We start from the raw sequence: 13004 nt of genomic DNA, 5'->3' as shown, positions 1-13004 counted from the left end.
CCTCGTGCCTCAGTTTCCCCCATCTCCTATAGGGAGGCTGAAGAAAAGGGCAGGCAATGTCCCGGCGACAGCCCCGCTCCCACCAGGCACGTACGCTGTGTCCTGCTGGAAGGCAAGGATGAGCCAAGGTGACTCTCAAACTTATTTCAGACCCTTCCTCTCGTTAAATGCCTGCGCCAAGCGGTTATACAGTGAGCGCAGGGACCCAGTAAAGCCGCTCACACCAATGTTTTATACTTTGAGAAGGTCTATTCCTTTAATGGGGATTCATTTAACTGGGCTTGCCATCGTTAGGAGCCATAAAATGGCACCTTTTGGCTCCTGATTGGAAGGCCACGGTGCACGCAGCCCCCTTGTATCCAGCGCCGACTGCTTTATTGTGCATTACTGCCTCTCACTCGGATTTAACCAATTTGATCCATGTCTAATACATAAATAAATAATCCAGCAGGAGGGTTCACGTTAGCTGACAACAGGCGGCTATAAAGCATGTTTCTCCCCGCCGGAGCCATCTGAGCCGGGCTCCGCACGCCCTCTCATGAGCAGAGCTGCTAATACAGCTGGGAGAGGGGGGCCTGGAGACCCACGGGCTTCTCTGTTTTATTGAAACTTCATTGTTTGCTTTAGAGTTTTATTTTATGTTAAATAGATGCTGTATATTCCTTACAGAGGGGGCAATAAAGTTTCTGAGCTGGAGGAAATTGGCTTCGGAGCACGGAGTGAACCAGGGAGATGTGGCTGGGCAGGGGAGCGGCGGGGGGGATTTGGGGCGAGGAGTGGGTGAGGCAGAGCCCCCCAGGGCAGCCCCAGGGCTCAGCCCAGCTTGGGATTGGGGTTCACAGGCACCCCCAGATATAACCCAGGTATGATGCAGCCCCAGGGGGTTCGGGGCTCAGGCGGCTGCAGGGTCCGGAGCTGCCGGTGGTGCGGGGAGGGTGAGGGGCCCCATCCCAGCCCGGGGACAGGGTGAGCAATCCCCGGTGACTGCTGGGACGGCCATGCCGAGCATCCGGACCTGCTCCCTGCCATCTGCAGCCCAGCGCCGTGGGGTCTCCTCTGCCTCCCAACTGTTGTGTGCCAATGGAGAATCGCTCTGCCCTTCGGGGGGGGTCATCCTGACCCCCCCGACTTCAGGACTACCGAGGAGGATGAAGATGGCTCTTCTTAATTTACTGTTATTAGTTAATAGGAACAGTGGGTAGTGCAGTGTCATCCGTCTGCCCCCAGCCACACCGTCTGCACCGCAAACTGGGGAAGCCAGGATTGCACAGGGTCACTCCTGAAATGTGGCTGTTGCTGCTCTCCCTGTAAGATTGGAGGTCCCAAGGCTGGGGCTGGGATGCTCCCATGCCAGTTGCTCTCCTGCTGCAGAACAGAGCCAGTCCCTGCCCCAGGGAGCATGGGATGGGGAGAGAAATGGGGCTATACCAGGAGAAAATCCCCTGGGTTCGGACCTCAGCTAGGACGGGGACCAGGGCAGAGCGCAGGCGATGCTGATGGCAGCTAAAGCTTTCTCCCCTCTTTTCCTCCCCGCAGGCAAAAAGAAAGCGACTTTGTTTGACAGCCAGGCTCCGATCTGTCCCATCTGCCAGGTCCTCCTTCGCCCCGGGGAGTTGCAAGAGCACATGGAGCAGGAGCTGGAGAAGCTCACCCAGCTGAACATCAGGTAAGCAGCTGCCGGGGTCCACCAGCATCCCCGGGTCAGCCAGCCGGCGCACCCACAGATGGCAAAGGAGATGGTGGTACCCACAGCTACCAGACATAGAAGATTTAGAGCTAGCCAGCAGGGCAGAAACATTTCCCTGGGGTTCACCGCAACGGTAGAGATGGGACAGAAATGCCTCCCGGAGGGCAGGGACACCGGGGACGTGCGTTCGGGTCAGCAGCTCTCACGTTGCTGACATCCCGTGATGGAGCAGGCCTGCAGCAATGGTGCACGTGGCCCTCGGCCGCCTTCAGCTCCCGTCTGCTTTCCCCAGCACAGCCAAGTCCCCTATTTAAAAAAAATAATAATAATAATTGCATTTTAACTGCTAGCAGTTATTTAGGAAATGGCTGCAGCCAAGGGTTGGCAGATCTCTGCCCCTGCCTTAATAAAACTCAGCAGCCTTGGAAAAGAGCGTGTTTATTTCAATTATTAATGAATTCCCCGGTCATTAAAAGGTGAGGAAAGGAATCAAACTGCTGACCAGAAGCAAAGTTACGTCAGAAGCAAAGGAGAGGAGGGAGAGCGCGTGTGTCAGCGTGCGTCTGTGCCAGGGCAAGGGGCTGCAGGTGGCTGTGCACACTGCGGAGGACGCGGAATCCGTCCCTGCCTGGCGAGGAGCTTCTCTGCAACTGAGCGATAGCCATTGCAGATGCAGAGAGAAGGAGGGAGCTTTAGCTAGAGAAATAGAGACTTTCCCAAATGGGTGCGGGCTGAGATCTCCCAAATTCGGCACCCACAGGCTGAGGCTGAGACCCGCATCCCCCAGGCATTGCACAGGAAGACGGAGAAAGGCGGGGGGGAAGGGAACAGGCAGCCCATTTATCCCCCGCGACACCCAGTTCCCTTGCGAGCATAATTTATGGTGTAATTTGGGCTGCATCCAACTTAATAAAGGGCCACTGCAAATTAGTGAACAGGTTTAAATGAACAGAAGCAATTAGTGCTCGGAGGAGCCCATCAAAGAAGTTGGGCCAATATCAGAGTGAAACTGAAACCGCAAGCCAGGAGCGGAGGCTGGCTGGCGCGAGGCGGTGATGGGAAGGTGGCGTTTAATGGGAAAGGAAAGGAAACCCTAAATCATAAAGCATGACAAGGGCCATTGTGGGCCAGCTGACAAATGAAAAAGAATGGCATTATTCCTTTAAATAACAGCAGCAGTTAGAGAGGAGACAGCTCTCCCCAGCTTGCCCTCGCTTCCCTGGCCCGCTCCGCTCGGCCACGCAGGCGGCGAAGAAGAATCAGAGGTCTTTATTAATTATTAAATAACGACTCCCTCCGCAGCATGATAGATAACGTTCAATCTAGACGATGGATTCAGGCGATGGAGGCTAATCTGTAACACGGCAGCTCTGCACAGGGACAGTCTCCCAGTCCCGGAGGGGAGCGGGGCAGGGGCCAGCGGCAGCAGCAGGCAGGGCGGGCAGGGCAGGCAGCAATACGGGCAGCGGGACGCGAGCGGGTCGAGCTTCTGTGCGCTGCCCGGCTCCGGCGGGGCGGCTCGATCTAGCGGGTGGCCCCATCTCCCTTTCCCCCACCTTTCCCGCCTGGAGGAGCCGGGAGCAAGAACACATCAACAAGAGGAGAGAGAAACTAATAATGATCTCAAATAACCCAATAAACATAAAAATAAAATGTAGGCCTATAAACGTGACGGGCACCGGCAGCCCTGGCCGCTCCCTGCCAATACCGACTCGTTACCGAAATGGCTGAGCAGCTGTTACTTATCAGTCTGATGGGGAGAAGCAAACCGGGGGGCTGCTTTCCAAGGGCCATTTTTTTTTTTTAATTTAAAGAGGATGCAGCCAATCATGGCTTGTGCTGTTAAGTTTTAATAAACCTTAATGATTTGCAACAAAATCATAAATTTCCAGCGCTCGGGGTTAGGAAGGCAGATCCCCTCCTGCCCGCTGAGCCTGCAGCACCAGCGACTTGGCGGGCGCCGCATCAGCTCCCGCCGCGGCGCCGGGGCTCCCCATGTGCCGGGATCTCCCCCGAGGCAGCGCGGCCGCGGGGCTGTGTGGCGGGGTGAGCCAGCCGAGGTGCTGCCGTAGGGCCCGATCAAGAGGAGGGGAGAGGCTGGTGGAGAAGAAAGGTGGAGGGGCTGCCCTGTGCCACCGCCTCCGCCGGGCGTGGAGTGTTCACTTGGGCTGTCGGGCATCGCCGGAGCGGGGAGCTCGGCATCGCTCGGAGGAGGGCAGAGGAAGAGAAGGAAGAAAAGAGATTCCTCCAGGTGTTCACAGGACCTTTTTGGGGCTGAGATACAAGGGAGCTGTAGGAGCCACCTGGTTGATGCTACCCGTGGTCCCAGCTCACCAGGAGCCGGGGGTTGCATCCCACCCACACCAATGCACCCCTTGCTCAGCTGGCGGGGATGCGGTTTGCTATGCCCCAGGGGACAGGGGCAGCCCTTCTTCCCCACCGGCAGTGCCGGTGTGTCTGTCCTGGCCTCAGGGCAGGGACATCTCAAGGTCTACCCAGCTGGAGCATCATGCTGAGCCATGCTGGCAGGAGGAGCCACGCTGAGCCACAGGGCAGTACCTACCCGTGCCAAGGGGCTGTGCGTGCCCAGGGGATGGACACCGGCCAATGGACCGGTGATGAACATCACTCAGGAGGATCCAACCCTGGTGCAGGGTCAAGCTTTCCCTTGACAAAGCGGACTTGAGTAGGAATGAGGGACCTGAGTTTCTAGCTCTGCTGCCTTCTTGGTGCGTCCAGTCTCCCAAAGCACAGGGAGAGACCTGCTTGTGCTCGCCCCACGGCTCCTCCACCCCGCGCGGGTCCGGCCGAGCCCCGTGCACAGCTCCGCGCGGCGAGGCAAGGCTCTCTGAATGCAAATTTCATTTCTGAGCCACTGGCGCTGTTTCAAGAGCCGGCAGCCTCCGAGCCCTTCTCGGTGTTACATATGTAACAGCCTCATTGAACTTGACATGTCAAATTCAGGCCATTTGTGCAAAATCTCCCTTTAATAATACCGTTTCATTTCGCTCAAATGAGACTTGAATGCATGTAAAATGGAAAAGGATATTTAAGCGCTAACATTAGGCAGATGTCTTGCCAGAGGCCGATTGAATATATGAGATTTTGAAGTGCTTAACACGTTTTCGGTGCTCCCTCTTAGAATGTGTCACCTGGCTTTCTTTTTTCTCCCCCTCCTTTCTTTTTTTCCCCCCACTCTTTAAGTGAAGGGTATAAATTGAAAGAAAACAAAACTACAAGCCTTGGTTTTATGGGGTTTAACTCTTGCCAGGCAAGACTGTTGGTATTCCTCCTCCAAAGAGAAATTACCTAGTAGCTCACCTTTGCAGAGCACAAGCACAAAGCAGCAGAGAGCGGGAGGCGGGCGAGCGGCGGCCCCACGCGCTTGCAGAAGAGGTGCTCTCCTCGCTCTGCAGGTACAGCTCGGAGAGCAAAAGGTGCCGATCCCCAGCTGAGCAGCTAAGTGCCACCAAGGTAAAAATAAGAAGTAATAACAGCAACCCTCTGTGTACGCCGATGCCCTGTGCCCCAGCCAGGCTGGTCGCTGCAGAATACATGAATATTCCTGGCTTGTGTGCATGAAGCTTATCTGTGCGCTAGATGCAGGTCTCCTATCCTCACTCGATTTATATTCACCTGGTTTACACCTCATCTGTATTAAAGGCTTGCAATAAAGCACACTGAAATGTGAGACTCTTTCTGGAGCTGTCAATGCCCCAACTCCAAGCTTCGGCTGGTGCTTTGGCTGCAGACGCGTTTCCCCAGCCCAGGGCCACCCGGGAGTGCAGGCAAGCACAGCGTTCAAGAGCAGCACCCATGGGTGTCCCTCAGGACAGGCACACACACACATTCCCATGTGCATACAAGAGTATCGCTGCGTATATCACTGCAGGTAAATACGGAGGTGGCGGTGCGCAGGGGGACCCTTAAACCCTGCCCGCTGCTCCCCAGGCAGTGACCGGAGAGGACAACCTGCTGGTGATGGGGGAGGCTGGGTGGAGAAGGGGCAGGTCTGAGGCTATGGTTTGAGTTTGGGGTGGGAGGGAAGATGAGTTTGAGGAGAGAAGAGGAATAAAGGAGGCAGCAGGAGCTGTGGAGCCTGCCTCAGTTGATGGTCCCCAATGGGTCCACAGTGCTTTCTCGAGTTTGGGGAAGAGGCATTTATTGACTGTTTAAAAAACATTAGGAAGTCACATTACAAATATTACAGTTGCTGAGTCCAGCACCTGAAGGTTGTGAATGTGCCTTTGGATGCAGTAGTTTTAATAACCTGATGCTCTGTTCTTGAATGTGCAGTGCTCTTTTTAAAAAATTTATTTGACAGGGGGCATTTTTATTTCCCTGTGTGACAGCTGGCAGATTCTTCCCTGCATTACCAGCAGCAAACCTATGCTTCCGAGCTCTGATTTCACCTCCCCAAAAGGATGAGGTGTATCATTATAGCTGGGGAATGGTCCAGAGGGTGGAGCAGTGAGTTGGACCATGCCGGCTCTCTTCCTGCTTTTGCAGCTGAAGGACGGTGCAAGCTCAGACAGGACTATCTATCCCTTATCTAAAGGGGTTTCTAAGCTTAGCAGATGTAGCCAGCAGTATCCTCATGCCATGTTGTAATATTACCTGTGCCTGCACTATGGAACCTGGCGGCTGGGCATGGTGGTGCAACAGCCGCCCGGGGTGCCCAGCGGGTGCCTCCGGGGATGGACGTGCTTGGGTGGGCAGGCGGGGGACGATGCTGCTCTCGCAGTGCCCCATGGCTGTGCAAACTCTCCCCTTCACTTTTCTTCCTTTCTTCCCTCCGCATTGAAGGCTTAATCTGAGCATATTTGTGTTTTAAGCCCACGCCCACCTGTTGGCTGTTCCCAGCCTGGGCTAGCAGCTCTCACTGGTCCTTGCCACAGCACTGGGAGCGTGGGGAGACACCCCTGTGCACCCAGCATCTCAGGAGCTACTGATTCCCCCTAATGACCTTTCTGGTGTGTCCAGGAATCATTTCTCTTCCAATTCTCTGATTACGAAGCATTTCCCGGAACACAGAGGGCACCGGGGTCTCTCACCTTGGTGCAAATGGAAAGTGCTGCGAGCTGTTTTCTGGTGACCTCAAAGATGCTGTCACAAAGAGGGAAGCAAATAGTGTTAGGGCAGAGCAAGGCGCAGTGGGGAGGCCTGATTCAAAGCGGGTGAAATGCCCAGACGGGGGATTCAGCCTGACTGTTGGAGCCAGCTTTGATTCATGTCAGAGGAAAAGAGCCAACCATGGGACTGTGGCAGCTCCAGCTCCCGTAGCAGCTCTCAGTGGACTTCTGCCCAGGCTTAAATCTTCCTTCGGCATCCCTCTGAAGCTTCTTCTCCCTCGTTTGCACGTGTGCTCTTTTCCTCTCACCTCCCCTCCCTCCCTTGGCAGCTGAGGTGGAAGCAGAAAGTGCTGCCTCCGTTCCTGGCTCCGCACTGAGCATCCTCACCCTGCCGTGGGGGCTTCAGCTCAAGGTTTCTTTATGCAGAGCGGCACGGCGGTAGCTCTCCTCGGGGGACAGAGGCAGCTCCAGGCCTGACGGGTTAAGGAATAAGGAGGAAGCTGGCAATATAGCTAAAACATGAAGGCTGTGGGACCTTGGGAGATGGCCTGGTCATCCAGGCAGGGTCGCTGTCCTTGAGAGATTTCTCCAGGCTTCTGGAGACGCATCTTGGATTTCACATCCTTTCACAGCTTGATTTCCCAGTGTTTTGTGGTCTTTCTGATTAAAGTCATCCCGTTAACCCCCCGGAGTCTGCACTGGAGACTCCTGCTGATGGACGAGGAGAGAAGGACACCAGCCCTGTGGTCCCTGCACGCTCAAATGACAGGGGCTTTCTGTGTTACGCCTGGTCAGGATAAGGACCCAGAGCAAGTTCTGAGACGTGGCTCTGACCCCTCTCCTGCTCAGGGAACCCTGTGTTTAAATACGGCTGCTCCTCGCACTGCCCCAGGCAAGGGTTTGCTTCATTTCAGTGGGATCTGCTGGGCGCTGTGGTGTCCCAAAGGGCCCTTGGAGGAGACCTTCCCGGGGCCAGCACGGGCGGCTGCTCTGGGAAGGGCGAGCGGCCGCGCTGCCAGGCCCAGCAGGATAAATAGAGTGTGTAAAACCCGAATTAGCTCTGTTGTCATGTGTCACATCAGGGTCATGGCTCTCGCCTCAGGTCTCCTCAATTTATGCCTGGGGACTTTAACTTGATGGCCAGGTACTTTCCCAGACCTCTTCTACAGCGAACGCTGCAGGTCCCCCAGCCTCTGAACGAGTGAGATTAGAGATGTTTTTGAGCGAGAAGGATTTTTTTTCCAAGCCACAGTGAAATACATGCTGATTCCCTTCCTGGCACCTGAGAGTGCTCCAGAGAGGGCAAGGAGCACTGGCCAACAAGTGAGCTTGCAGCCAGGGAAAAGCAGGCATTGCAACCTCCTGCTCCTCAACTTCTCTCTGTCTTTTCTTCCTTCTTTTCCCCTCTTCTTTTTCCACCTTCTTCTTTTCCTTTCTTCCCTTTCTCCCCCTCTTCTTCCCCCTCCCTCCCTCCCTCTCTCCCCACCCCCCCGGTATCAAAGCGACATCTCCAAGCCAAGTACTTTTAATTTCGCCCGTGGCCCTTGCTGACACGGTGGATATGCACAGCAAGTTAAATTCCCGCCTGATCAATAAAGCAGAAGCAGTGTGTCCGACTGGTCGATATTTTTTTATCTGTCTTCAGCCCAGTCCTGCTGATGACAGCCCCCTGCGCTTCAGCAAAGGCACTCAAGGGCATCGGGCTTTGGCAACACAGCTCTTTTTTTATTTAAATTAAAAAAAAAACCCAGATGCCTACAAAAAAAAAAAGTTCACGGAGTTTGGCCTTTGCTTAATAACATTTTATGATTTATCTTAATTTTTAATTGAAAAAAATTTGCGAATTAATTGATTTCTGGGACTTGCCAATTAACATTGTAATTGGGTGCATGATAAATTTCGAGGGAGCATCATTTTTCTCCCTCTCCCCCTTGTCACCGAGAAGGGGAATCGCGAGGGCAGCTGCTTCCTTTCCGTACGCCCCCCGCTCCTTCCCGAGGTGCCGCTGCCCTCCTCCCCCCTTGCTACTGTATCTTAAAGAAGGAACAAGAAAGCTAATAAAGTCGTGTTATTAGAGTCTCGCCAGAGGTGACCCCTCAAGGCATAAATCCAGGCCGGGGAGATGGTGGGGACAGGTACTATTAAGTGCCTGACAGTGCTTTGCGAGGCGGGACTGGGTACCTCCCCTGCGGCACCCCTCTCCCTGGGCCGTGGGGAAGGCGGCCGGCCAGCCCGGGGCTCCCCGGGGCTTTCCCGGAGGGCCCTGGCACCCCCCGAGGTGTTCAACCGAGCAGTTCATTACCTGTCATGTCTCCCCGATGCTCTCCCCGTGAGCCCAGCTGCTCCAGGGAGAGACCCCACCCCAGCACCGAGCATCCGGGTACCCGAACGGGCGCTTCCCGCAGCGCGTGCAGCGTCCAGGGTTTGCCCAGGGTTTGCAGCCAACGTCGCCCAGCAAATCCTGCTGGGGCAGGGCTGGTGCTTGGGAGCTGCCGCTTTGCTCCGGGGGCTGGAGCACAGGAGGGGTCGTTTCATAGAATCATAGAATCATAGAATCATTAAGGTTGGAAAAGACCTCTAAGATCATCAAGTCCACCCTGCTCTGCCCTGAGCCCCCCAGGGAGGCGGTCCCCACGGCAGCAGCAGGGCATCCCATGCCACCCCACAGCAGAGGTGTTCGGTGTGGGACCTCAGCTCCGGGGTCATGGGTGTCCAGATTCAGGCACGGACACACCTCCAGGTGCGTGGGAAGTGGCATCACCTAACGCTTTCTCCAGCAGTGTGACTCCTGCCAGATGTAAATTAAACACACTCCGTTACCGGAGAAACCCGCCTGGAAGTGTCAGCTTCTCCGTGATACCCGAGCAGGGCGCAGGGCCACCTGGCACCACGAGGCAGGGTCACATCCCCACATGGGGTGCAGAGAAGTGGGCAAGCTGGCTGCTGTCGAAATGAGGAGTGAGGAAACAGCATTGTGCCGGGGCAGGGAGAGAGAACAAGCCACACCTGGGGGGACTGAGATGGAGAGTGAAATTCAAGTAAATTCAAGTAAATTCAAGAGTGCCCGGTGTCTCTGGTGGTTCTCCCACCCACTTCACACGCTGGTATGGATCACCTCGTCGCAGTCAGCTCAGGTGTCGCATGCACTCTCTGAAGCCCATGAGCTTGGATTGGGCTTCGCTGTGCTGTCCTGCCGCCCCCGCCACAACCCCATGTGCACAGGGGGTGAAGGATGCCAGCCTGGGTGGGAGGTCCCGGGCTTCTCCGGCAGAGCCGTGGCTCTCCCCACTGGCCGGGATGCCAGAAAGGCCAGGAGCAGCCCAGCTCCTCGCCCACCGGTGTCAGTGGCAGGGAACCGTTGGGGAACGGAGGGAAATTTATGAGGAGAGGAGTCTGTTTATTATCTAGCAAATGCTGATACCGTGGATTTATCCTCTTTCATCCCCCCTCTGATTTGTGTCCCTGCCCCTTGCTGTGGCAGATTAATCATGGACAGAAAGGGAAGAGAGACCCTCCAGCTTCCTCCCGTGCACTCAGAGGGTGGCAATGGCAGCAGCCTGGACCCTTCATCCACGGCTTCTCCAGCAGAGAGAGCACAAGCCATACAGCCGCCTGTCCCGCTTAGAGATGCCCCATTCCTCCCCTCCCATGGCAGACCCCAGGGGAGGCAGAGGGTGCTGCCCATAATCCGTGGGTGAGAGCACTTCTCATGGGTCAGGGCTTCCAGGTTATTTCAGCGGGTAAGAAAATTTGTGGGTCACGTATCCCCTCGCTCATGCAACGCCATGGAAGTGCTATGAACGCTCCTTGAAGTGCCTCCGGACCCGCGGTACCCACAGCCCATTCCCTGACTCCAGGCCTGGGGTTTGGGACCTCAGCGGGCAAAGCCTTCCTCTGCCCCTGACTCCCAGGGCAGCGGGAGCCCTGGGAAGGGATGCATGGAAACCCAAGGGTGAGAAATAAATCTTCGGCCAGTTATTTGCCCTTAAGCGACGCATGCCTCCTGCGGAGCCTCTTCTGAACTGCCACGTGAGCTGGGAATAATTAAACAGCCATTACAGCCACGGTAGCAAAGAGCCCCCCAGATCAATCTAATGCATGACCTTTCCCTCCGACTTTTCTCTTTATTTTTCCAGCCACCTCCTTTTCAAATAGTGGGAGAGAAAGGAAACAACCCTCCCACCCCAGCCTCCTGCTTCGCCCCGCACACGTGGACCATCTCATCCTCACCCAGAAACCTGTCGCCCACTCTAAGCCAGGGCTCCCGGCAGGGGGTACCAGGGGTTGATAAAGAAAAACCCCAGCAGGGGAGAAAGAGCCGGGGGTGCGAACAGGACAGAGCAAATGGGGGATTTTAGCGTGGTCAGGTCATGCCTCAGTGTTTTATGATCCTGCTGCATTTCTGCTGCAGCATCATCTTTTTGGGGAAGGTGGGTGGCTGCCCTGTGGGGTCACATTTGCCACAGCTGACCACGTTGGGCACTGTGGTCTCACAAATATGGACTGGGGGAGCATTTGGGAAGCACGGCTGGGACTGTGGGTGCAGAGCGTTTCTAGTCCTGACTCCAGCATCTTTGGCAATTTTTACCATCACTTGGCCCCTTTCCCCATCTTTGGATGCAGGAGATGTACTCAGCACTCGGAGTAGGTGCTGCTAGTGGAGCCACGGCAGGTTAAAAATCCTGGCATGCTTCCTTGACGGCACAGATCACTCCCGGGGCTGTCACCTGCAGCTAGGTGAGGATTTGGCCTCATGTAATTTTAAAAAAAAAAAAATCATCAAACTCCCATTTCCTTATTTAGGCTTCAAGTGACACTTCCACTTATTTAAGCTGGCGTTCACAAAAATCCAATTCCCTCTCTACCCGGCGACTGCTTATTTACAGCTGGTGTTCCCATTCGCACAGCTCTGCAGGTAGCTTGCTCCGCTGCCGGGGCTCCCGTCCCAAGGCTGCGTGTTTGAGCTGCAAGTCCCACAGCTAAAAAATAAATTGTTTCCACTAGATTTTTTTTTTTTAAAAAAAAAAAAGAAATACATCAGTTGGCCACGGCTTGTAGAAAACTTTTGGCTTTGCAGGATCTCATGTGGGAGCTGCATGCGCTCTGGCTGGTGCCTATCAAACTCAGAGGGCTGCTGAGAGTTGTTCTGTGGAAGGGTTACAGGGCTGGAAGACACCAGCTGCGTGGCAGCAGCCCTCTTACCACCTCTTTAAACCTCTTCTGGCTGTGATGTCGTTAAGGGATGAGCACAAACAACTGTAGCTGCCTGAGCTCAAGGAACTTCTTCTCTTGCAGTTGTTATTAATTACGTGTGGGGAGTGTGGCCGGGGGGTGGTTGCCGTGCCAGGTGCAGAGCTCAGCCCTTCCTTGACGGATGCTCTTCATAAGCCCTGCCTTGCCCTGGGTGGGGGCTCTGCAGAAATCTCGTTTGAACATGCTTGGGGAGCCCAAGCGGCTGTGGTAGGCTGAAGCACGGTGTCAGGGCTGTTCCTGGCCCTGTTGTTGCTGCGCTGAGATTTCAGGCAAGTCCTGTCACTGCTCTGCACCCACATTGTCCCTCTGAGCACATCTCTATCTCTCCGTCTCCTTACATTGGCAAACATTTGAGCTGTAGCTACGATTACAACAGAGCTTTCCAAGCCTTGCTTGGACGATGTGGTGATGCCCGGTGCCGGCACAGTCAGTGTGTGCGCTGCGGTGAGCGCGGAGGAGGAGGGCTCCTGCCCTGCTTCCCTGGGGCAGCCGCTGGCACCAGGCTTCTGCCTGGGCTGGGGGTCAGCGAGAGCCCTGCCTGCATCTGATGGCTCCGGGCACCAAGAGCACACCCTGGGTCGTGGTCCTCTGCCCGGTGGCTGACAAGGCATCTCCTGTGGGGAGCAAGCCTGCAGGCTTCTGCTTGTCTCCTGACTCGGGCACCCAGAAAACTTCTTTCTTTTGGAGGAAAGCTGAGATTCCTACAACAGCTTGCAAGAGCAGAGGCTTAAAGGAAAAGGAGAAGTACCACCTTGCTCATGGTCGCTTAGCCTTCATCTCATACCCTGGATTCTCCACGTGGGAAGCAGCAGCTTCTGTTCATGGGGATGATAAGGGACCATTCCCTGCATATTGCTTTTTTTTTTTTCCCTATGGCAAGCACACCCCAAAAAGCAGGACCATAACAAAAAAATAAGTAAACCTGAAGGTCATTGTGTGTAACAGCAACCACGGCGGGGTAGGGAAACCCCAAGACTGTGGGTAAGGAGGGC

At 55.2% G+C, this 13004-nt stretch overlaps 1 protein-coding gene across 1 annotated transcript in view; it reads left to right on the top strand.

Moving 5' to 3' along the window:
- LOC142085205 (E3 ubiquitin-protein ligase Rnf220-like) overlaps positions 1-13004 on the top strand; it is a 166997-nt gene that overhangs the window by 136010 nt on the left and 17983 nt on the right. The window contains exon 2 of the mRNA XM_075156994.1: positions 1537-1666. Within this exon, the coding sequence (XP_075013095.1) occupies positions 1537-1666 (130 nt within the window). The remainder of the gene's footprint in view (positions 1-1536; positions 1667-13004) is intronic.

The sequence above is a fragment of the Calonectris borealis genome, chromosome 8, assembly GCF_964195595.1.
Source record: "Calonectris borealis chromosome 8, bCalBor7.hap1.2, whole genome shotgun sequence".
NCBI lineage: Eukaryota > Metazoa > Chordata > Aves > Procellariiformes > Procellariidae > Calonectris > Calonectris borealis.
Note: the sequence above shows the minus strand (reverse complement) of the source record. Positions and strands in the feature narration are given on the sequence as shown.